Genomic DNA, 23,048 nt, shown 5'->3' on the forward strand with positions numbered 1-23,048 from the left:
AGACCAAAATAATGACTCAAATGAGTGATAATTTTTTATTCGATCGTTGAATCTCGTTTAAATTTTTACCAGAGTTTCCGAAGATTGTTTTCTGTTTAGTAGTCATTGCGTCACTATGTGGATATTGTAATCTTTAGATATAAAAAATCTTATTGAGACCTATGATTTTGGTAATTTTTATGATTTTTTCTTATTATTTTTGGATTTTCTGCTTCTTTCCTTTGTAATTTCAGTTTTTTATTTGTGTTTTCTAGTTGAGGTATGATTTCTGACCCATTTAAGGTTTTGAAAATCTTCCAAGAAGACAAACTTTATTATTATTATTATCTTAGAGAAAATAAATTTAAAAAAATTAAAATTTACATCTACAATCTCTCTCGCTTGTAAAAAACAATGTGTTTTTTAATTATTGTTATTTTTAGCTTCCGCCTGTATCACCATCCTTCTCGATGATCCTTTAGCGTGCCCCATCATAAAAAACAATGTATTTTTTAATTATTGTTATTTTTAGCTTCCGTCTGTATCACCATCCTTCTCGATGATCTTTTAGTGTACCCTTTTATTTTTTACAATACAATACACCCAAAAAAAAAAAAAAAAGTAGGCATAATAATATCATACTTATATATAATTGTATGGTAAGAAGTTAACTGGAAAGTGTCATAAACATGAGAAAATGGCAGGCCAAAAAGATAAATCATGGATCTCTTCACAGATCTAGTCTTCCTTTGTAAGATCTTTTCAGTACGTAATTTTATCAACTTTATGATTAATGCCTGTCAATTTACTTTGTTTTGACGTTGCGCGTTCTATTCACCCCTAATCAGGATATGCATGATGCATGCATTTTGTATGCATGATGACATCAAATTTACCTTTATTTATTGGTTTCAAGCAACCATTTCTAGAAGCAGCAAACACCTTATAAGTAAAAAGGATAGACTTCTCTTGTCACTCTTTTAATATATATATATATATATATATATATATATATATATATATATAATATCGTCAATTTATATTATTTTTCATCTCCATTTTTTTTCATAAAGTTGGATCGACATTTCTCTACCTTCTTTTACCCTTTCCATTGAAGACAAATCATATAATCTAGTTGAAGTTTATATAGTAGCTATAAGCCTATAGCTTTTATTAACAATATATAAATGCTATATGTGGTTTTTTTTTTTTTTTAAAAAAAAAAAAGGTTTCAAGATAAGTGATTCGAACTGATTTCCACGGCAGCCTCGTGATATTTAGTTATGGGCCTATTAGCATTAACTTGGGCTGACCGTTATTTTACTATAACGAATTTTTACCAGCCCAAATCTCTTTTCTCTTTCTAAACAAACAAGAAGCCCAGTTATAGCTGCTCAAAGTCCACAAATGAGCCCATTATAAAACCACGTCGCGTGTTATCTCCCCCCTATTAACAATACTCTAAAAATGACTTGGGGAAAATACCGTTACTCCATGCACTGTAGATACATTCTTATGGGCACCGTTAATTCACTGTCCATAAGTTTTTCGTTCGTTTTCTTTTCTTTTTTTATTATTTAAGAAAGAAAAAGGGATTAAAGTGAAGAGGATGAAGGAGATTGGTGTCATTTTTAAAAAAATAATTTGATGAGAGGTTCAATTTAATCCTTTTACTTTTCGAATTATAAAAAACTAGGCCCCTTTAATTTTTAAATTTTTAAAAAATCAATTTTAGTCTAAAACTTTATTTTTTTTATTATCAATTCTTGGTTTACGAGAGGAGAAAGACAATCATCATATTCTGGTGATCGAGAAAGAAAATCACCACTGCTATTGAATCTGACCATTAAAATAATTGATATTAGTGTCAATATGTTCTATTCAACAAAATAAGTTTTAATTTGGTGTTTTTATCTAAGAATTATCTAAAAACAAATATAAGCCCGAGAAGACTTTATTTTTTAGGATGATTTCACGGTTTTTTTTATTGTTTTATGAGTTTTTTAGGTAATTGATAAGTTTATCAAAGGTATCAGGAAGTTTTTGGTCAAAATTAAATTTGTAGGACAAAGAACCATAAAACTCGATTTTCCAACCACCATAATAGCCGGAATATGAGCAAATACAAACAGCATGTTGTTTGAAGTATTATTTTTCAAAAAAATTAGGGTCGATTCTCCACTCCATTACTTTTGTTTTTTTTTTAAAAAAATAAAATAAGCACCCACACTTGGCCATTTTTGAATGTTCTAGGTGTCTGGCCTAACTTGTTAGGCAGTTGCGCCTAACCTGATTTTTTTATAAAATATAATATTATTTATTTTTTATAATTTATATTTCAATTAATATCTACTATATGTGATTTTTTATTTAGCTTTTTTATAAAAAACTACTTTATGTGTATTTAATATTTGAATAAATTATTCTTATTTATCTATTTTTTATGTTTTATATAAATAAATTTTATTTTTAAAAATAAAAAAATATTTTTAGACAATACTTCTAATATTGTGTATCATTGCATAATATATTTTTTATTTGATTAATTTCATGTATATCTATTTTTATTATCATTTGATTGAGTAAAAAATAATTTTAATAAATAAATTCATTTAATCTATATTTATATCTCAATTTTTTTTTATGATTAATAACTTATTTATTTATTTATTTATGTAGGTATTTTAATTTATTTAATTAAATTAAATAAAATTTTAACTTACATATAAAAAAAAGCTTGGTTGTTCACTTTTTATTTTTGGAAGAAAAAAATACATGACCCGCAGCGGAGTGCGGGTCAAAGTGATTAATGAAATTTCGAGGCGTCCTCTCTCCTTTCCTGATACCACAGATCTCTCCCTCTCTCTCTCTGGACAAATGGATTTCCAAATACGCAGCGTTTTGCATCTGTTCGTCATCTTCTCTCTTCTCTTCTCATTAGCTAAGGTACATGCCTCTCTATCTTCGTATATTTCTCAACACACATATCTTCAAACCAATTTATGCTCGATATGATCTGCTAATTTGTAACCGTTTGATTGATTTGATTAACCTGTCCCTTCCAGGCTGAGACTGCTGGCTCGGTTTTTTTCATCGATAGCCAGACTCGTCAATATCTGCGCACTCCATCACCAAAAGATGTCGTCCAGGTTTTTGCCATTTCAACGCTTAAGTTATACGCTTCTTCAATTCAAGCTGACCGATGCAGAATTTTGATGTGTAATTTATTGGATTTTATCGGTTAATAGAAATCCTAGGGAAGTTACTCAGTGTCCGTAGCTGTTACCTGAGATGATTTAAATTGGCATTAGAAATTTCTCAATTGAACTAGAAAAATCGCAACGATGAGTGTTTAAACTGCATTTCAATTTGCACAATTACACTAGTCATGATATCTTAAGGTGAGTCGATCCATCACCTTTCACACATCTGTTGTGTTTCGTTGATGGTCTACTTCAATGTTGAACAATGATTTTGTTACTGCTTCTATTCACTAAGTACGAGCGCGTGTTGGAATGATTATATTTCTGCTTTTACAGTCCATGTCACTTCGAGAAGTTGGTGCTGCTGTGTCAGTCTTGCTTGGTTTTGCGCCATCAGATGCTCTTTCAGCTGCTAGTTCATCGAAGGTCATTTGGAATAATATGTGGTGCAGACTTAAATTTTTATAGTTACAATTTTGTCCTGTGGAAATTGTTGGTTTTGATAAATTCTGTTTTCGCTTTTGCAGTTGAACGAGGTTCTCATGCCTAATCCGTTTAACAGGCCTCGTGCTGTTTTCATGCTGGAAGTCACTGGAGGCGAGGGTCTCTTGGCTTGCTGTTGACTTGTTTTCTTTTGTTGACTTGATATTTAAGTGAATGATTTTGACACGCAGAAATCCCATCTGTGGCTGAACAAGCAAATGCCATGTTCAATGGTGCCTTCAAGAGCAAGATTGTTCTTGGTTCAGATAAGGCTGGCATTGAACTTCCAGGTACTTATGCTCTGTATACTTTGAAGAATATGAAGATTTGTTTCATTATTATGACTATTTATTTTACGAGGTTCGTTTCAGGTGAAGAGGTTTCAGTGGTTTCTCTAGATGAAGAGTTGGCAGACTTCACTGACAAGGAAATTAGTGATTTTGTAAGCCCTGACTTTGATTTACCCCCAGTTATTTCTTTTTTTCATGTGTTAGTGATCTCTTCTTAGTCATTGATCATTTAGCTTAAATGTGTGACTTTGGCATTATGTATTTGTTTAGGCATCTTGGTTGGGTGGATCATATGTTGTTGATCCCTTGGAAGCATGGAATGGAGAGTTAGCAATCCCACTGGCTAGCGGTGCCACTACAAGTTTTCATATGTCTAAGGTCTTTTATTATTATTCATAACCTTTTGTATTTTAGATTGAACCATTCATTTTATAAATTTCGGATTTTTATTAGAAGGTTGGATTTTGATTGTTTGCAGAAAGCAAACAGGGAGTTTATAGCAAGTCTTCTTGCTCTGTTCCGCAATAGTAGAAGAGCAGTAGAGATGCATGAAGATTTGTCGCAGAGCACTCAACCACCTGCAGAGTTATTGAAGGGCTGTTTTGATGGTCTCAAGGTGACGATATCCGTTTCTATTTCTTACTGAATATTTTTCGTGTATCATCTACTTCAGCATAGAATTTATGTAGTAGGGAAGGAGAAAAATAAAAACTCCTGGTGTATTGGTCCTTGACTCATTAAAGCGAGACTCACCTTGATAACTAACCATGGATCCCACACTTATGTGAGTGGGGGAGTGACCGGGAGTATCTAATAATCTCTCGTAGGAAAGAGCATATAAAGTCTCTGAATACAAACAGACAGCTTCTAATTTTGGTTCTTGGTGTTTTCTTTTTTTCATTTTTTATTTGGACAATGATGGTGTTTATTGCAATGAACTTTAGGAAACAATATCACAACGATCATCTTATTTAACTGGTGTGTGAATTTGTGGAAAAAAGGAAGGAATGGTGGAATTGTGAAGGAAGCCTGCTAATTCTTGAGGTTGAGAGAAAAATCTGTACTTCCTTTTGGGTTGGCTTCACCCTTTGGTTCTAGAGGGTTTTCCGATAGAATCCTATATAGTGATTTGGGTGATATATAATGATCTTGATTGCATCCTTTCGAATGTTTGTGAGTTGCTGCTTTTCACTGATTCATTTCTTCATTTAATGAAATCATATTGCTTATCATGATAGAAAAGTTATAAAATTGATTGATTCTGTTATGGTTTATCATTTATTCAGTATTTGTACATTTTTTTTTTGCGCCACATCTTCCAAGTTCAGAATGCAAATTTTTTCTGTTTTTTTCTGCCCCAATCTTTCAAGAGAATAATCCCAACTAGAAAGCAGTTGAGCAATATGACTTATTTTATTTCACATCACAGGCTTTGGGAGAGCAATATGGACCCGAGGGTGCTGCACAGAAAGGGCTGGAGCTATTACTTACTACATTGTCCAAGATGTTTGATTCATTGCAAACAGCTTACAAAGGTTGGTTTTTTGGGTTTTTGGGAAATCACCAACACAATCTTAAGCTGTAATGTTGTAGTTTTCATGTAAATGATGTGTGGAAAAATTAGTGACCTAGTTTTTTCTATTAGTGCTTCCAATCATTTACCCAATTGTAGATGTCTTATTTTGGTTATATCAATGTCAGGGTCTTTAAATCGACAAAAAAGTGGAATTTAAGCTAACTTTGCGGGTCTCTCGTAAATGTTTCTGCCCTATATTTGTGATGAAATTTTGCGTTCTTTTTTTCCATTAGTAATTGTTGTTCCTTAGCATATTGCTGTGCCTGAAAATTATGGTTGTTTTACAAAAACCAATGATAATTGGGCAGGTCAAATTGCCGGAGTAATCTTTTTTAACACCGCACCTGCATCAGAATCAGAAACAGTGCTGGATGTCATGCTGACTTCCCAGCCATCTGCACGTTGGTTGGAAGAAACAAAAACACCTAGCAATGGAACCATTGCAGAAGTGGCCTTAGTTAGAATGACCCTTGCTTGGATAACTGGAATTGTTCTTATCATTGCTACTCTTTTGGGGGTAAGATTATCTAACAACAAAAACCGTTCTTTTTTCCCCCCTCTAATTAATTTAGGAACACTTCAAATGGAGCTAATTAACATCTCTAATGTGCTACTGTTCCCTATTCCCTACCCCTTTTTTTCTGTATCCATATTTTTTTGTAAGCAGAAAAAAAATCTTGATTGCTTACTGGTAAAATTATGAGATGCATTGCATGTGACTTATAGGTTTGGAGAAGGAAAAGGAAGGGGGTGGGTTGAATAACTATCCTATCTGAACCTTTTTATAGAATAATCTAGACAAATGATCCATATTTTTTGTGACATTGCCGAGTTTAGGACTAAGATTCTGCACAGGGTGCCTGATTCACAGCTCTTGTAAGGTTTGTTGATAGAACAGTTATTCACCGTGTGAGATTAAACCTGGACAAGCTATCAAAGAAAAGAATTATCCATGCCAATTTAAAACCGGCATATTTTTTTTTTCAATTTCATTACTCAAATGCCTTTGCTAAATCTTGTCTTCACAATTGAGCTTTAATTAATCCCTTCACTTAACAAGGAATACCTTTAAACATGATAGCTTATATGAATCTCTTAAATCAATATATTTCATAGGCATACCCTTCAAAACTAGGGTTTCAGACAAGCTTAATGGAAGGCTAACTTTCTATACTCTCTTTTTGGATGAGATGACAGTAGAATACACATCTTAATTTGTGAATTCTGCAGTAAACTTGTAGTTTTTTTTATTTTTAAATTATCAGTGTTTGCATCTCAGAACAATTTGGTTGAGATTTCAGACCATACCGGGGACTCTTTTAACTTTTTTCTAGAAGTTCAATTCATTTTTGCTGCAATATAAAAACAATTTCTTGGTTAATCTTCTCATTGCCGCAGATCTACTATCTCCTCAATATGCCAATCACAAGGGACACCCTTCTCTACTCCAACGTCAAGCTTGACTAAGCTGAAAGGAGTCCGGTAGATCTTTTTACTGCTGCAGGGTAACATCGAGCCCACATTCAATGGGTTATTTGTAGATCTCTTGTCGTAAACCTATTCGTTGGTTGTTCTGTTGTCTTGAAGAGGTTGCTCTAGCGAATCAGATGCTTGCTTTCTAGGCGTCATTAGCTACATTGATCAAGGGACAGGGCTTACAAGAAAACCTGTTGGTTGATGCAAACTCCTTTCGTATACAGTAGGACAGTAACCTTTTTGGGGAGACAAAATGTGGAACAACAATCATTAAGCAATCTTATTTATTTATTTATTTTTCGTTGGTGAAGTTGTTTCTCATAGTGTGCATGCATGTATTTGTTGAATAAGAGGATGCTGGCATGAAAAGAAAAAAAAAAAACTTTCATGGTTTAGGTTTAGGAGCTGTAAATTGCGCTTTGTTTTTATAAAAAAAATATTTAAAATTAATTTTTTTATTTTTTTTCGTGCTAATGTAAAAAGGTAATTTTTAAAATTATTTTCATTGTTTAGGGGCAGTTTGAAATTGCGTGGTGTTTCTAAAAAAATTATTATTTTTTAATTTTTTTGTCGCAAGAAATTAATTTAAAAAAATATTATTTTAATATATTTTAAATGAAAAACAATTTCTATTATATTTCTAAGTACTCTTTTAATCATGGTAACTTTAGATTTACTGTTTAATCTTAATTCTATAAAACAATTGACTCGTAACTAGTCAAGGCCAAGAAGAGCTTCAAATTAAGTTCATAAAATGTTGGTTTTTGTTGTTTTACATCTTTTCCTAGTTTATTTTACGTTTTAATTGTTTTTCAAACTTAGCTTTAGATTTTTTTAGTTGTGTTGGTTTTTATTTCTTTATAAACGGTTGATGTATTGTTTTTATTTTTGTTAATTATTGAATTACAAACTTTTAAAAAAGTATTGAAGTTTTGTATGCCTCGCTCTCCATTGCTTAAAACTGTAACCTTCAAATTTAGAAATTTTAATTTTTTATTTAAAATTATTTTTTTTCATGCTAATGTAAAAAAGTAATTTTTAAAAAACTTTCATAGTTTAGGAGTAGTTCGTTTCTAAAAATTTTTAAATTTTTAAATTTTTTTGTTTAAAATTAATTTTTTTTATTTTTTTATCATATTAATGTAAAAAATTAAATTTAAAAATATTATTTTAATATATTTTAAACAAAAAAATTAATATTATATTTCTAAGTACTCTTTTAATAATGGTAGCGGTTGCTTTTCAAATAATTTTTCATACCGAAATGTATGTCAATGATTTTTTTTAATTTTTAAAAATTATTTTTAACATCAACACATCAAAACGATCTAAAATATATAAATTATATTAAATTTTAATAAAAAAAATTAAATTTTTTAAAAACATGATTTACTTCGCGTTCCCAAACAGTTTTGAAGCCAAGATGAAATAAAACTCAACTCGGATAAACTGGCGGAAAGACTGATGGGTTACTGACTGAGCTTAACAATTACGATTGTTTTAGCAATACTGTAAATATTATGTTTCACAGTCTGAAGAATTTTTAATGGGCTTGGGGCTTGAGGCCCAAGTTGATAGGAAACAATGTTCCTCATTCCCAGACAGAAAATATAAAGGCCGAGAAAGTGTAAACTGTAAATAAAAAAAATATTATTTTTATCTTCCCGCCAGCCAGCTGTTGTTATTCTGATTCAATCGTGTGGTTCAAAGTTCAAACTCTGAAGAAGCAGCGAAAAAATCTTCTTTGCAGTGCGGCTTCTTCTTTCTCTCCCTTCCATTTTATTTTATTTTATTTTATATCCCAAAAATCTAATAATAATAATAATGATGATGAGAATGTCTTCTTCTAGTTTTCCCCTCTCTCTAAATCCTAAACCTTTTCATCCCCACAAGCAATCTCACAGCACACACTCTCCACTCCAATTCTCCAAACACACAACAGTACTACCACTCTCGCGCTCTACTCTTTCAAAACCTCATTACATCTGCTTCTCTTCTAATCCAGACCGAGAGGAATCCCGGTGGCTCCGAGAGGAACAGCGGTGGCTACGTGAAGAGGAAAGGTGGCTCCGTGAAGAGAAGCGTTGGAGCTGCGACAGAGAATCGCTCCTCGCTCAAATACAATCCTTAAAGCTTCAAATCGAAGCACTAGAGAATCGAATCTCAGTCCTTCAAGGAGGAGAGGATACGGTAGCTAAAGTAGGGTTGTTACTGCAGGTTTTGAAAGACAAGAATAATAACAATTTGATTGCAGAGAGTGGGTCCAGTGCGAGACCTCTTGTGTTGGAGGAGAATGTGGTGGAAGAACAGAAGGAAGTGATTGATAGGGTTTTGGAGGAGAAGAAGGAGAGGAAAACCCTAAGGAAAGGAAGCGAAGGAGAACAAGTAAAAGAGATGCAGGTCTGACTCTACTCTCTATTTTACTAACTAAATTTCATTTCTTCTTTTATTATTATTATTATTATTAGGCTTGGAGAACAATGTGTACTACTTGAATTGTTTATCAAATACATGATATGAGTGCTGCTTTTTACATATATATTTTTTTCTTTTAATATTTGTTGTAGTGGTGATATTCGAAGCTTGTGTGTTGTATTTTGATATATTTCGTACCTTTTTCTGATTGTTACAGGACGCTTTGCAAAAATTGGGATTTTACTCAGGGGAAGAAGACATGGAATATTCTAGCTTCTCAAGTGGGACTGAACGTGCTGTGAGGACCTGGCAAGTAAGTTTTTAGATTTCCATCTTGTGGTACCTCAAAATGGACAGAAATAAATGTCACGCGGGTTGATTATATCATTCCCTCGTACATGGAAAATGTACATACATGCATATGCACATGCCGTTTTCTCTAAAATCCTGGTAGTCTCTTAGCTTGTGGCTAATAGTTTAAGTGGATAGTTCGATTGATCAGTTTTTAATAGATAACATATGATCTTGCTTGACAGGCATCTTTAGGTGCCTCTGAAGATGGAATAATGACTACAGAGCTCCTCAAAAGGTTATATATGGAGCAACATATTGATGCTCGGATGCCAAGTATTAGCGAAACTCAAAAGGGAAGCGCTCAAACTGTTCCAGCAGAGGTACAAGCAGATTATGATATTTTTAGAAATAGAATAATCGGACTGATATTGTATAAAAGTTGTGCTTAGTTTCTGTTTCAAATGCATCATCCCCTTGATTTACATTTGAATGGGTGACTGTGAGGACAGGAAATACTCTAGTCTTGTTTCTGAACAACACAAACACTGGCTCCCTTTCTAGTTTTTTAATCAGAAATCTGAAAGTAATGTCTTGCTTTTAAAAATTCATAAGCCTTCCATGTTGGAGTTACACTGTTGAAGTAGCCAGGTCAAACTAAAGTCCTTGTTTCTAGCACTATGCTTGTAACCATACTGAATAAAGGGTGGAAATGCCATGTATAAGCTCTTATTGTGATATTCTCACAATACTGAATGCTTACTTGTTAGTCCTATATAGCGTACAATTTTGTACTTGTAATCTATCGTTGTTTAATGGGTTGTTAGTATATAACTCGAGTGTATGTGTGCTGATGGATGCATATCCCAGTAAATTTGTCTCTTTGCACGGATGCTTTCGGCAATGATAGCATGCTTGGAATTTTGATGAGCAGAATATTTATTGTTTTAGATATCATTCCAAGTGATCCCTGGTTAGCAAGAACACTGAGAATACATGCCTTGCGATTGTGAAATTTCAAAATATGCTGCTGACTTCAAATCCACTGTACATTAGGAAGGTGCCGATGGAGCTGCTGTTACGTCTGTAACAGAAATCTCAGAAATACATCAGAAAGTTGTGAAAGAAGAAGTGACAGAAGTTGATGTATCGCATCATAGAGTATTTCTTCTTGGGGAGAATCGTTGGGAAGAACCTTCTAGACTTAATGGCAGAAAGAAACAAGTTAGCGGGAGCAAAACGAAGGATTCCACAAAACAGTGCCTTACATGTCGTGGGGAGGGTCGTTTGCTGTGCACAGGTAAATTGGTTGCCACTACCTGGATTGGACATCCATATTTATGAATAAAGTATCATTTTATCTGATTGTATTTAAAAGCTTCTTATTAACCAGGCATGACGAACTGAAATCAGGTTTCTCCTGTTAATTGCTTGTCCGTAGCTGAGAATACCTAATATATTAAAATACATTCAAGGGACAAAAAAATAGTTTTAACCGGCTGGCAATTCATATATAGTAGCATTCCTCACTGCCTGATTTGGTTAGATATCCCACTGCCTGCAAATACAGCAGCCTGGGCTCTGGAAACGGTTTAAGATTTTCTGGCAATGTAATGGCAGCGAAATTGGCAGCTGGTGCAACCATCAATCAATTTAACCTTTTAGCTTACTCTCTTATTTTCAAGGTCTCTGAACATCCAAAGTACAAGCATGTTTTTCTAATCAAATATTGCCAATGATGTCATCGAGGAAGCTCTTGGAAGTTTGCCCATGCTTGCCATTTGACCTAAAATGATGCAGTTTGCAGTTCGCCTTTTGCAGCCACGATGATCATTAGGAACCTAACAGTAGTTCTGGTATTGCGCAATCTCATGCTTTGTTGCTTATTAGTGATTTTCTGTTGCAGAATGTGATGGTACTGGTGAGCCAAACGTGGAGCCACAGGTACGAAAACTTTTCACATACACACGTCCTTCATGTTTACTATTTTCCATTTCAACATCCTCACAATCAAAATCTATGCTGCAGTTTTTGGAATGGGTTGGTGAAGGAGCAAATTGTCCTTACTGTGAAGGACAAGGGTATACAATATGTGATGTGTGTGCAGGAAAAACAACAATTTAGGTACAGCGGATACTTTTTTGATATATCTGTATACAAGCAGGTCTTAATCTTACATGCAGCAAGAGCCTTGTATTATAGATCCAGGATACAACATCCAAAATCGACATCAACAAATTCTTTATGCAAGCAGCTGTTACAGCCTACCTTCATGAAACATTAAACAATGCACAATAACTTTTCACAAAACCATAAAAAGGCGCATGCCATATTTAATAAGAGATAAAAAAGTCAAATAGTCCACATTGGTTCTAAGATAGTATTCGTCCACCACTGAAAGGTAACATCTAATTACTTAGGTGAAAAAAAAAGAAACAATAGTTTCCATAGACGCATCTGAACTGCCAGGCATACAATACTATATCATGACGCGAGCGAACTTTTATTGGGTTGAAAAGTCGTAGCCACGCCCAAATTGCATCTATTTCTTGCACTTGCTAACATGAAATAGTTTCCGATGACCACGAGAAAGCTGAATTCAAGCAATATATCATTTTTGGATTTTCTTTTTCTGCTGATGTTTTTTACGGATTTGTTGTCTTTGGTTTGCCACCAGCAGTAACGCGTCTAGTCACTGAACGCATGGTCACAAATTCCTCAGCAGCAGAAGGGTGTATTCCCACCTGTGGGAAACAAACGAAAAAACCTCCTTGGTAATGCACAATAAAAAATGAGGGAACAGCCAGTGATCGTTTGCCATGTCACCAGCTGTAAAGAGCTTTATACATCTAAATAAAAATCTAGAAGTTTAAAGATGGCATCCCTTCCACGTTCATTAAATGAGGTAATTACGGGGGAGAGGTGGCAAAATAAGAACATGGTCATTATAAGAGCCTGACAAGGGGATGTTAGGAATGGAAAGAATCACTAGCATCCTTATGTCTAGCCCCTCTCTCAAGGAAAGTTACTTGGTACTTACAGTACTGTCAAATTGTTGCTTTGTTGCTCCACACTTCAGCGCAACAGCAATACCCTGAGAAGATGATGACCAAGAAAACAATGATCAGAATAACAAAAAGTACACGGGGGCAGAAAACTTAAGGATGGGTATGGCTAACGAATCAGAAAATATACACACCTGCATGATTTCAGGTGCATCTGGCCCAGACATGGAAGCTCCAAGAACCTTATCCGTCTCAGCATCAACAACAAGCTTCATTACCGTCTTCTCTTGTCGTCTAGAAACAAAGATAAGAACATGCATATTAAACTGAAAAGCTCATAGATGTTTTAAGCACCAAAAGCCTGGGGATGCATAAGACACAGATCCCGCCTCACCAAATTAGAGTAAAACGAGGCAGGTGCTCAAATACTACCCCACTGATCAGCGAGAACATCCCAATCCATATATTCCCAAGGCTTTAATGATTTTATCATGTCCTTCATCTTTGTTCATAAACAGAACTCAATCCTAAAAAACTCCTTTCCAGACCAGGGAAATTCAGTTTAAAAGCAACAGTAAATTTTGGTTTCATGACAAAAGAATGACTGTTATCAAAAAGTAAGTGAGGATGTTCAAAGTCTATCTGATTTAGGGGATTTAAGTTATAGGCGCAGCAAATGTCCAAGACCTCTTGAGAGATATTCTCTACCCGGCCAGTTTAAGTTTACAAATGTTGTGTTTTGACCTCTTATTTATTTGTCATTTTGTGAGTGATGTTCTCAAGAATTCCATAATGCTATGTTTGTTTGTAATAATACAGACCTATTTAGCAAATAAGATTTCAAATTTCAGCACATACCCAGAGATAGTATTCTTCATAGGGTTGAAAGTCGAAGTGAAAACCAATACATCACCATTTGCTTGCTCTAACGCCTGCTCCTCACTGAGGCCCACCACAGAGAGAGGAGGTATGCTGCAGATTACCAAATATCACAAGTTACCAATGAAGAAAGATGAACACAAGCACTAGATTTTCTATTAAGCTTAAACTTCTACATTTAAGGTGTAAGACTTAGTTGCATTGAAGCAGCAGGACGATGTTACTGTATGTTAATGAGCTAAACTTCTACAATTCAAGGCGAGGGTTAATGAGTTTCGATTTTAAAATCTTTCAATAACCACTATATTTCATATCGATGATGGTATTTTCATTTAACTGAAAAAGCTACTAGCATAATACAAAAATGATATTGTGGAAGAAAATGAACAGTCCAAGCAAATCCAACAGCAGATACCTAAATACAGCACATGGTATGTGATTGTAGTCTGGTTTGGTAGGTTGCCCCGCAAAAACAGTTTTCTGCATGCAATACATCAGAAACAGATCCACTGAAAATCAAATGAATTGCAAGATTGCCAAAAAGGGAGGGAGGAGGAGCAAAAAAAAAAATGATACGAATATGAAGAAACGAAAAGCAGATCACAAGAAACACATACTGCAAAGCATGTTCCCTCCATTAAGGCCACAGGAGTCAGATTCATTCGGTTTGTGACATCACCAACAGCCCATATGGTAGGTATGTTGGTGCGAGAGTATTCGTCAACCTGATCATGAAAGTAGCAGGGCCCAGTCATTTTACATGACTTGTAGAAATGTGAAGATTTTCAGTGTAAATTGAAAATATAGTTTCTTTCACATGGTGGATAAAAAACAAGAAAATACCATAAAAAAAGAATAATAACAACAAAAACACAATAATAAGAAAATGGTCGAGAAACAAAGCAAATATGGTCTCAACAGCTAGGTCTTTCAATACAGTCATAACAGAAGATATTCTCAACCTAATGAAGGTCATGTGTTTTTAACCTTGCTGGTAATCAATGCCCCTTTGATCAATCAGATGCAACGTGGCATATACATGCACTTCCATAACTAGCCTCTTAGTTCACTTTCATGTTTTATAGAACCCCACCCCATAACACAATTGCAGGGATCTCCAGAGACATCTTCTGACCAGGTTTAGCCTGTTTACTCAAGATTTACATTCTTCATACACAAACGCATCAATAGACAGAACTCGCCAAAAATTATCCTATATCAGCCAAACATGGAGTGTAAGGAAAAATTACTGTAGAATAATAATTACACCTATATCAGGGATACAATAAAATTATCCCATATCCCACAACCAGCAGCATGTGTGATAAATACCCATCTACAAGGAAGTGAATGTAGAAAACAAAACAACTATAATAACACTGAAATTGGCATCTGCAGTTTGTGCACTAATAACATAATGCTCAATGATTAAAACAATGACAGCTGAAGTTACTGACCTTCACAGCTCCCGCATTATCAAGCTCAATGCCTACAGCTTCCAAATTTAATCTCTTCGTATTGGGAGCTCTACCTGTAAAAATTGAGAGAAGAATATCAATAACTTCATCGTCATGAATGGTGAACAATTTTTTTTGACAAAACAAACATTGGTGATTATGTTAACCAATAATAACAAATATAAGAAAAGGCACCTTATATTTTTTTATTGAGGCTCCTAAAACCAATGCCTGTTCCCTTAAATACCTGTGTACTTCAATGATTTTCAATTTGGAATGTTCATTCTAACATGGATACTTATTATCTTCTATACAGCTATCATTTTAATCACTTCATGAGATACATAAATTATAAATTCAAATTCTCATTCCTGTTCTACAGTGACCCTATTGCATTCTGCTTTAGCAATCCAAAGTCTTGTGACCCTTCATAATATGCATCTTCAGTCCCATACATTCACATCACCATTTCACCAACATATCAATCCATGGTACTGGCAACACTGCTCTAGAAATGTGGACAAGTTAACCCCGAAAAATAGTAAAATACCAAATACTTCTAGAAAGGATTTAAGTTCAGACAGAACGAACCTACCAAGTAAAAAACACATGTAAATTGCATTTTTACCCAACGATTACATTCTGGTTCATGCGGCTGCACAGACTGGAAATGGCAGTGCAAGCTTTCTATTTACGATACAAGCTTAATAATGGAACTTCTTCACAATGTGCGTGATTTAAACAAGGATTGTTATTACCAGTGGCAAAAAGTACAACATCTGCCAGCAGCTCCTCTTTGTGATCGGTGTAAATTTTTATTCCCTCCTCTGTTTTAGTCAACTGTATTTACAATAAGGTTCACCATAAATAACATAGAACGGTCAAAACACAAACTGGAAAAAAAAGCAACAAATTACAAAATTCAGGAAAAAAAATAGCTTGAAACAAAAGCAACGCATGCCATAATGACACCAAATTCTAATAAAAGAGAGAGTACCTCTATCAAATTTGATCTTGGATGCAAATTAATTCCCCTGCCTTCTAGATTTCTCGCAACCACGGCCCTCATTTCATCATCAAAACCCCTGCACTAGATAGCTATCAGAAATACTGACAGGAGAAACACAACTGTGGTCTAGATTTCAAAATGCTTGGACCAAAAATGCCACACGACTCCTTAGTGACAATGTGTGACAGATGGCAAATTAAAATTACCACTTTAATAGCATAATACAAAACTGCAGTAACATACTTGAATGTCAATCGCCACTTAAACTATGGAACATCAAAATTTGCTAGATTACAAGTTCCAATCCTAACCAATATAGAAGGGAAAAATGTGAAGGCTGCTGTGGACAAGTTAAAACTCAAGCTATTCTGGCCAGGAGTTTTTCAGACCAGGAAGTAATCATCACGAAAACATTAAAAGAGTAACCCCAGTTGATAACATATTCTTTACACAGTTTACTTGCAAACATACATTATGTGTGCTAATATATGACACCAACTTGGTCGTTCAGAAAAAACAAACATTAAGGCCTTAATCATAACCTTAATGGAAGTTCCTTTCTGAAAAATAGATCCACAGTAGCACCCATGCCACGCCATATTGAAGCAAACTCAACAGCAACGTACCTGAGCAAGAAAATAAATATTTATCCAAAATCATGCACATGCTAGAACATGTGCAAATAAAACACATAGATAGCAAAGCCTTCTGGAGAGTTTACCCCCCACCAAACACCACTGCACGCTTAGGCAAATCTTCCAAACTCAATGCCTCGTCAGAAGTTATGGCCAGCTCCTAAATAATCAAAAAGTAACAACAAATAAGGTAAGCATGCAAGAAAAAGAAAACAAAAGAAAAACAGCTCCAACAAGAAGCTATCTACACCACAGACACAACTTGAACCCAGTGAAAAATTTCAAGCAATCAAGCAAATTAAATTCAACTAGGTAATTCCAGCAGTAATTGCAATCAAGAATCAACTATGCGATTGAAAGATGAGCACCATGCACCTGAATGGATAAACTACAGGCAGCCTTGAAAGTGTAGTGTTTAGAAAACAATTGAACTGAAAAAGCTAACAATGGCTTAAGCAGCACCACAACGGGAACACATGGATCGTTAAACAGAAGTTTACATTGAAACAGAAAACCAAAAACTGAGAAGTAAAAAGTAAAAAGTAAAATTCCACAGCCCAACACATGACAATCTCTTGGACTGCCATATGTTGGAAAACATATATTATTTTACAAATATACTTGATATCAAAATAATGAAGCATAATTAAATGTAAGTTTGCTTTGCAAAAGATTATGGCAAAGCAAAAGATTTTCATTGACTAAAAAAATAAAAACCAATCAATGCTATCCACATGGTGGCTTGAGAGACTGACGAGTTGAGCAGGAAGAAATTTTTGTTCAAATAAAAATATGAAACAAGGTTGTAAGATTCATGACCAACTATTATTCAGGCACATGTTACAAATCGATAAGGTGCACTATCACATGCTGATATAATAAATAGCAATTAGTGCACATGCTCATATAATAAATAGCAATAATGCTTTCTTTTCTAGTTGAAACAAAAGATGACATTTAGGAAAGAACTTCAATAAGAAGAATGCTGCCCCATTACATGCATACACGTCATATTTATTAATTTTCTATTAGCAAATCCATGTCATATTGAAGTTGCATCTCAGTGCAACTACAAGTCTACAATAAATCTTATCAAAGAAAATAACGAACACAAATTTGTAATTTTCAGGCACGCATCTACATGTGGGAACTATACAGAGAAATTTGTAAATATAAACAAGTGTGTTTCTCAATGGTGTTCACTAGTCCAATTTTCCCCAGCCAACATACTTCTTTTACACTGCCTATAAACATCACCTAAGTTTATCTGTATGTTCTATATAGCAATCCTTCAATTTAATCATCCAGAGAAACCTATTAGTCACTACCTTTTACTAGTTTGACAAGTCAAGATAAAAAGAAATGGCACACATCAAATACATAGGTTATTCTCTGTCAGGTACAATTTTATTTTTTTACCAGATCCGCCTGGTATGCTATTTTAGCTAAAACTACTAGTTATGATCCTTAGAACTTTAGTAATCAAAAGGAAATTTGAATTCTTAAAACATTTTACCGAAGAAGACAGGACAAGAGATAACTTAAAACATTTTACCTATATTAAATTCATAATCAGAAAACAACAGCTCTTCAATAGCACATAACAGACAACAAGGATATTGACTGTTAAATGACTTTAAGGTTTTGGATGCACAATGACACAGAATACCCATCAGAGATTCTTGATCATTCAAGAAGAAACCACAAAACTAACCTGCCCAGGAATAGCCGGTCGTTGAGCCCTACTGCCAGTTGCAATCAGTATGTGCTTTGCTGAGTACCTCAATTTAGTCCCATCTAGTTGAGTCATCTCAACTTCATTAGGACCAACAATCTTTCCCTCTCCTTCATACAGTTTAACCCCAGCATTAGATAGTAACCTCTTGTAAATTCCATTTAACCTGATTATTTCATCCGTCTGCAATTTTGACCAGCAGATAGATGAAACAATATACTCACAATCATGAACTGTTTCTATTCTAGGTTATGGCAAGACAAAGCCAAAAAAAGTACCAAGAATTTCTGAAAGAAAAATAATATTAAACAATGGACAAATGGAATCTAAATGCTCAATGAAATAGATTTCTCCTTCAAAGTTAACAATGTTTGAATTGAAGGATAAGAAGTAAAATGCGGAGTGGTCAATCACTTCATCTTTTTCCCTTTTTCAGGCGTACAAGGATGAGGTTGAAGGAAAAAAATCTAGCTTGACCTCTTTTCACACCCTCCAAAAAAAAAGGTAGACCAAAAAATGGAATAAAGGATGAACTTTCCTTCAGAAAAATTCATTTTTTCCTTTGAGTTGCTTGCAAAAAGATATTGTGAGAATAGCACCAGAAAGGGTGTCTCATGTAAGATCATGGCAAACATCATAAAGATGAAGAGAAAACTCAAAGGGCCACCCACCTTTTTCTGCAACAGTTTTTTCCAGTTAAAGTCCACTTTCTCGTTCACTTCCCAACCGTAATTCCTGGCATCCTACAAAACCAAACCCCTCCATTCATGAAACCAAATACCATTTAATACAGCTCACCTCACCCAAAAAGACAATAAAGGAAAATTACATCCAAGAAAATTTCCCCACAACCACGCAGATCCCCACATATATTAAAGTCTGCATTTGGCAGAAAAATTCATTGGATATGACATGGCAGCATCAGACAAATCAAACATCTCCACTACTCAAATTTCTAGACTAAGCATTATGCTTTACTTTACACATGCATCCTTGCTTTACAGAACAAAAAAAATACAAGTATCATTGACCATTCAAACAATTTCAAATGTGAGACATCAAATTTCAGTTTAAGTAGAACTTAATGTTTCTGAAATTGATCAATTTCAGAAATGTTTAACAATAGAAGCACACAGTCCAATGTCCACATGCTCTCAGATAATCACATTCCACACAGAAGGTTCTAAATTTGTCATGAACGTTCTCTTCACTCCCATCTTTGCAACTTGAAAAAACTACAAGATGGCCACTAACACATTAAGTAAATTGATCATTTCATTCTGGTATGTATCCTGTTCTCACCTCAATTTCACCTCCAAAATTGGCTCCATAAACTAAAATCTTCTTTGGAACACAACCACGAATAACACACCTACAAAACCAAATGAAGACAAACCATTGATTTTAAGTTAGGTTTCAACATTTCAGTCAATTCACATTCAATGAAAGTCATCCCTAGCATAAAATAAAAACAAACTCAAAAGTCACAATTCTTGAAGTTCTCAATAATAACAAGAAACTTCCTTTACCATCATAGTGGAATATCAAGAGCATGTCTCACCATTCAAAACTCATCAAATGTACATCAATTGGCCATGAAAGTAAGAATTCAGCAATTCTAGTTAGAGATCATGTCAGCAAAAGCTAGTGTGTCGTTGCTTAATAGTGTTAACTTGTAACTACGATGCCAACCAAATCTCTTATTTTGTCAAACAAATGACCCTATAGGTAACATTCCATTAAAGGTCATTTAATGTTAAAAGCAATTTTCCTTTGTTAAATTATTCTGGAGTTAACTCAAATAACTGTTAAAAGAACTCAACTAAACCATAAATAATAAACATCTCAGCATTATGCCACTGCCAGATAAATCTCCCCCCAAAAAAGGAGATAAAACAGAAGCACACAGCACCAGATGTTGTTTAGCTCCCACTTGAATTAAAACATAGTAAATCTTAAACAGGACAACAACAGGGATAGTTTGCTAAGAAGGCAAAATTAAGAGCTCAAATGGACTTACGTTCCACCAACGCCTCCAATTACTTCCGAGCTGATAGGATGGAATGGAAGTTCACAAATTCCAACCTTGAAACACAATGTTGGATATCATTAGTGAGCAGTTAACCATCATGCTTTCACAGAAAAGGGAATTGTTAACATCACTGAAAGCTAAAGTTTCTCACTTAACAAGAAAAAAGAACTTGCTAAATCAGTTTGACACAAAGTTTCCCGAGTGAATCCAAACAAGTCGATATTATGTTAATTCCATCAATCAAGCAACAGAATTAATTATTTGTTCTCACAAGATCAAAAACAACTCCTTCTTTACAACAAAAAAAATCATAAACCCGATGAACAAAAACCCACCAAGCTAGTTTCTTCTATTCTCTGATAAAGTGACCATAAAACAATTAACACTATAGTATATCCATATCGTTGAACTTCATTATACTATATTCGCAAAAAAAATTAACACGAATTTCCCCAAACCCCATCAAAAACCCATGAAAGGTTTTCTTCGATTTTTTTTTTTTTTAATATCCTCGAACACGATAGTATACCTTAGCTCCATAATTAGCAGAAAACCTAGCAGCACGAACACCACCACTCCCAGCTCCAATAACAAACAAATCAAAATCAAAGTGGGCCTCTTCTTCTACTTGGTTAGTTTGGTTCACCTCCCCATCAATAAGCATCTTTCTTGCCATGATTGTTAACTGAATCCACAGAAAAAATAATTAAATAAATAAATAAGAACCAGATCAACACTATTTTTTAAAAATTATAAGAAATTACAAAGTCACTTACTTTAAATGGCAATAACAAAGGTTATTACAAAGGCACTTATTTAAGTCCTAAACTAAACTACACTGGTCCCTGAAATTAAGAGCTATGCCACTTAAAACCAGCCAAAACTACAATTTAATTAGAGAGAGAGAGAGAGAGAGATCAAACCTAAAGTGAAATAAAGAAATATATATATATAATACACGAAAGATAATCAAATTAATAATGTAATGAGTTGAAAAAAGAGATAAAAAAATGCGCGTCTAACATAAACATCAACGCCAGACGAAGACAAAAAAAAAAAAAAAACCCCTCCGTCTGCAGTAGGCTCAGTTAAGCGAGACTAAAAAAAATTAACGAAAATATCATCGAAAACTTCGGGTTTTTTTTTTACATTTCCTTCATTTTTCTCGAGAAACAAACGGAAAAAACAATAGGAAAGTCGAATAGAGAATACCTCTTTGGAGATTGACTTGCGAAGGAGGAAAGAAGTAGAGGAAAGCGAGTGAGATTTTGTTTATTTTATGTTTTATAGGGATCGTCCTTCCACCTATATATATATAAAGAGGGAAGGAAGTCAATAAATATAATAAATTATTACTAATTTTTAATTAGTTTCGCCTCTCTGGCGTCGTTTAGTATGTTTTTTTGGATTACGGTAAAAATTGTTTTTTAAAGTTTTTTTATTTTTAATTTCAAAACAATCTAAAAATAATAAAAAAAATTAATTTAAAATAATAAAAATTAAATTTTAACATAAAAAAACATATTAAAACTCAATATTAAACAGCCCTAATCACTAATGAAAAAAACACTAAATTTATTAAAATTATATTTTTTTATGGTATTGTAGTATATAGTATTTTTTTAAAATTATTTTTAATTTAAAAATATATTAAAATAATTTTTTAAAATTTTAAAATTTTTAATTTTAATATGTTAAAAAGTAAAAACATAAAAATAAATATTTTTTTAAATAAATATTTTTAAAAAATATTTTTAAAATAAATATATTTTAAAAAAATATTTAAAAATAAAAGCCAATACAGTCCCGAACAGTTTCTTAATGTTCAGTGAACAAAATAACAATATAACACCACTATAACCATGACACTATCATCTTCACCATCATCGGCACACATCATGGCTGCCTATTCTATTACCACCATTAATCAACAAAAAAAAAACTAATGCATGTAGCAAAAACATTGTATACCTAGACACATACAGCTGTGGACTCACACAGTGCCTTTGATTTTTCTTTTTCTTTTTTTCTTATTTGCACCTCAAATCACATCAGAACAATGAAAGAAACAAGGGTGGGAGCACCAGACACATAGGAGAAAGGAGAGGGAAGGAGGGGCGCCGGAGGAGAAGGTGTAAGAGAGGGGGGTTGGATCGCGTTTCAGTGACGATTAGAGTGGTGATGCTGGCGGTGATTCTTTTAAAAAAAAAAAAGATAGAACAGAGGATGGGAAAGCTGGACAGATAAAAGAAAACAAAGAGAGGGGACACATTGGAGAAGAAGGCGTTGCAGGGAAAGTGGGTTGGGTCTCGCGTCAGTGGCAACTAAGATGGTTGTGCTGGGGGTGATTCTTCTACGATGGAGCGGCGAGGTATATAATTTGAAAAATTGGTCCTTTGACGGTCCCTCTTGGGATGTTATGCAAGGGGTTTTTTGGTTTAATTTATTTTTTTATGAGTTCTGATTTGGCTTGATTTTTTCGATTTGGCTCGGTTTTTTTCCAGTTTGGCTCGGGTTTTTTTTCGGTTTGAGTTCGGTTCGGTTTTTTCGATTTCAAGTTTATAAAATCAAAACCGAACTGGT

The 23,048-nt window shown here is 34.0% G+C and overlaps 3 protein-coding genes across 5 annotated transcripts; 2 read left to right on the forward strand and 1 right to left on the reverse strand.

Moving 5' to 3' along the window:
* The first annotated feature begins 2,750 nt into the window (after positions 1-2,750).
* LOC7460513 (uncharacterized) lies at positions 2,751-7,317 on the forward strand. Its single transcript, XM_002297775.4, has 11 exons — positions 2,751-2,925; positions 3,045-3,128; positions 3,519-3,608; positions 3,710-3,779; positions 3,857-3,955; positions 4,037-4,107; positions 4,226-4,333; positions 4,434-4,571; positions 5,385-5,490; positions 5,840-6,048; positions 6,930-7,317. The coding sequence occupies exons 1-11, from the start codon at positions 2,755-2,757 to the stop codon at positions 6,996-6,998; spliced, it is 1,215 nt and encodes a 404-aa protein (XP_002297811.4). The 5' UTR covers positions 2,751-2,754; the 3' UTR covers positions 6,999-7,317.
* A 1,394-nt stretch (positions 7,318-8,711) lies between these two features.
* Positions 8,712-11,963, forward strand: LOC7496064 (protein disulfide isomerase pTAC5, chloroplastic). The gene is made up of 6 exons (XM_002297776.4): positions 8,712-9,407; positions 9,640-9,735; positions 9,959-10,096; positions 10,770-11,013; positions 11,620-11,657; positions 11,742-11,963. Exons 1-6 carry the CDS (start codon positions 8,832-8,834, stop codon positions 11,835-11,837), a joined length of 1,188 nt encoding a protein of 395 aa, XP_002297812.1. The 5' UTR covers positions 8,712-8,831; the 3' UTR covers positions 11,838-11,963.
* Positions 11,964-12,020: 57 nt separating this feature from the next.
* On the reverse strand, positions 12,021-21,811 carry LOC7496065 (glutathione reductase, chloroplastic). 3 transcript variants are annotated; one of them, XM_002299240.4, is made up of 17 exons: positions 21,678-21,811; positions 20,995-21,150; positions 20,454-20,518; positions 19,736-19,805; positions 19,105-19,176; positions 18,413-18,616; positions 16,785-16,858; positions 16,606-16,689; positions 16,052-16,139; positions 15,813-15,894; positions 15,055-15,128; positions 14,215-14,322; positions 14,013-14,077; positions 13,577-13,690; positions 12,913-13,012; positions 12,754-12,807; positions 12,021-12,457 (listed from the first exon to the last, which is right to left on the reverse strand). In XM_002299240.4, the coding sequence occupies exons 2-17, from the start codon at positions 21,139-21,141 to the stop codon at positions 12,359-12,361; spliced, it is 1,500 nt and encodes a 499-aa protein (XP_002299276.4). In that variant the 5' UTR covers positions 21,142-21,150; positions 21,678-21,811; the 3' UTR covers positions 12,021-12,358. The 3 variants fall into 3 exon arrangements, with proteins under 3 accessions (XP_002299276.4, XP_024440787.2, XP_024440791.2); XM_024585019.2 differs by lacking the exon at positions 21,678-21,811 and adding an exon at positions 21,242-21,403; XM_024585023.2 differs by lacking the exons at positions 20,454-20,518; positions 21,678-21,811 and having other exon boundaries at positions 20,995-21,144.
* Between the last annotated feature and the right edge of the window lie 1,237 nt (positions 21,812-23,048).

The sequence above is a fragment of the Populus trichocarpa genome, chromosome 1 (genome assembly GCF_000002775.5).
Source record: "Populus trichocarpa isolate Nisqually-1 chromosome 1, P.trichocarpa_v4.1, whole genome shotgun sequence".
NCBI classification, from domain to species: domain Eukaryota; kingdom Viridiplantae; phylum Streptophyta; class Magnoliopsida; order Malpighiales; family Salicaceae; genus Populus; species Populus trichocarpa.

Coding starts and splice junctions, on each gene's coding strand:
- LOC7496065 (XM_002299240.4), bottom strand. CDS start 21,141: ATGGCAAGAAAGATGCTTATTGATGGGGAGGTGAACCAAACTAACCAA. Junction 19,806..20,453: donor ATTGGAGGCGTTGGTGGAAC/GTAAGTCCATTT, acceptor TTGGTTTTGTAG/GTGTGTTATTCGTGGTTGTG. Junction 12,808..12,912: donor ATGCACCTGAAATCATGCAG/GTGTGTATATTT, acceptor TCATCTTCTCAG/GGTATTGCTGTTGCGCTGAA.
- LOC7460513 (XM_002297775.4), top strand. CDS start 2,755: ATGACCCGCAGCGGAGTGCGGGTCAAAGTGATTAATGAAATTTCGAGG. Junction 2,926..3,044: donor TTCTCTTCTCATTAGCTAAG/GTACATGCCTCT, acceptor TGTCCCTTCCAG/GCTGAGACTGCTGGCTCGGT. Junction 3,780..3,856: donor CATGCTGGAAGTCACTGGAG/GCGAGGGTCTCT, acceptor TTTGACACGCAG/AAATCCCATCTGTGGCTGAA.
- LOC7496064 (XM_002297776.4), top strand. CDS start 8,832: ATGATGATGAGAATGTCTTCTTCTAGTTTTCCCCTCTCTCTAAATCCT. Junction 9,408..9,639: donor AACAAGTAAAAGAGATGCAG/GTCTGACTCTAC, acceptor TGATTGTTACAG/GACGCTTTGCAAAAATTGGG. Junction 11,658..11,741: donor AGCCAAACGTGGAGCCACAG/GTACGAAAACTT, acceptor TCTATGCTGCAG/TTTTTGGAATGGGTTGGTGA.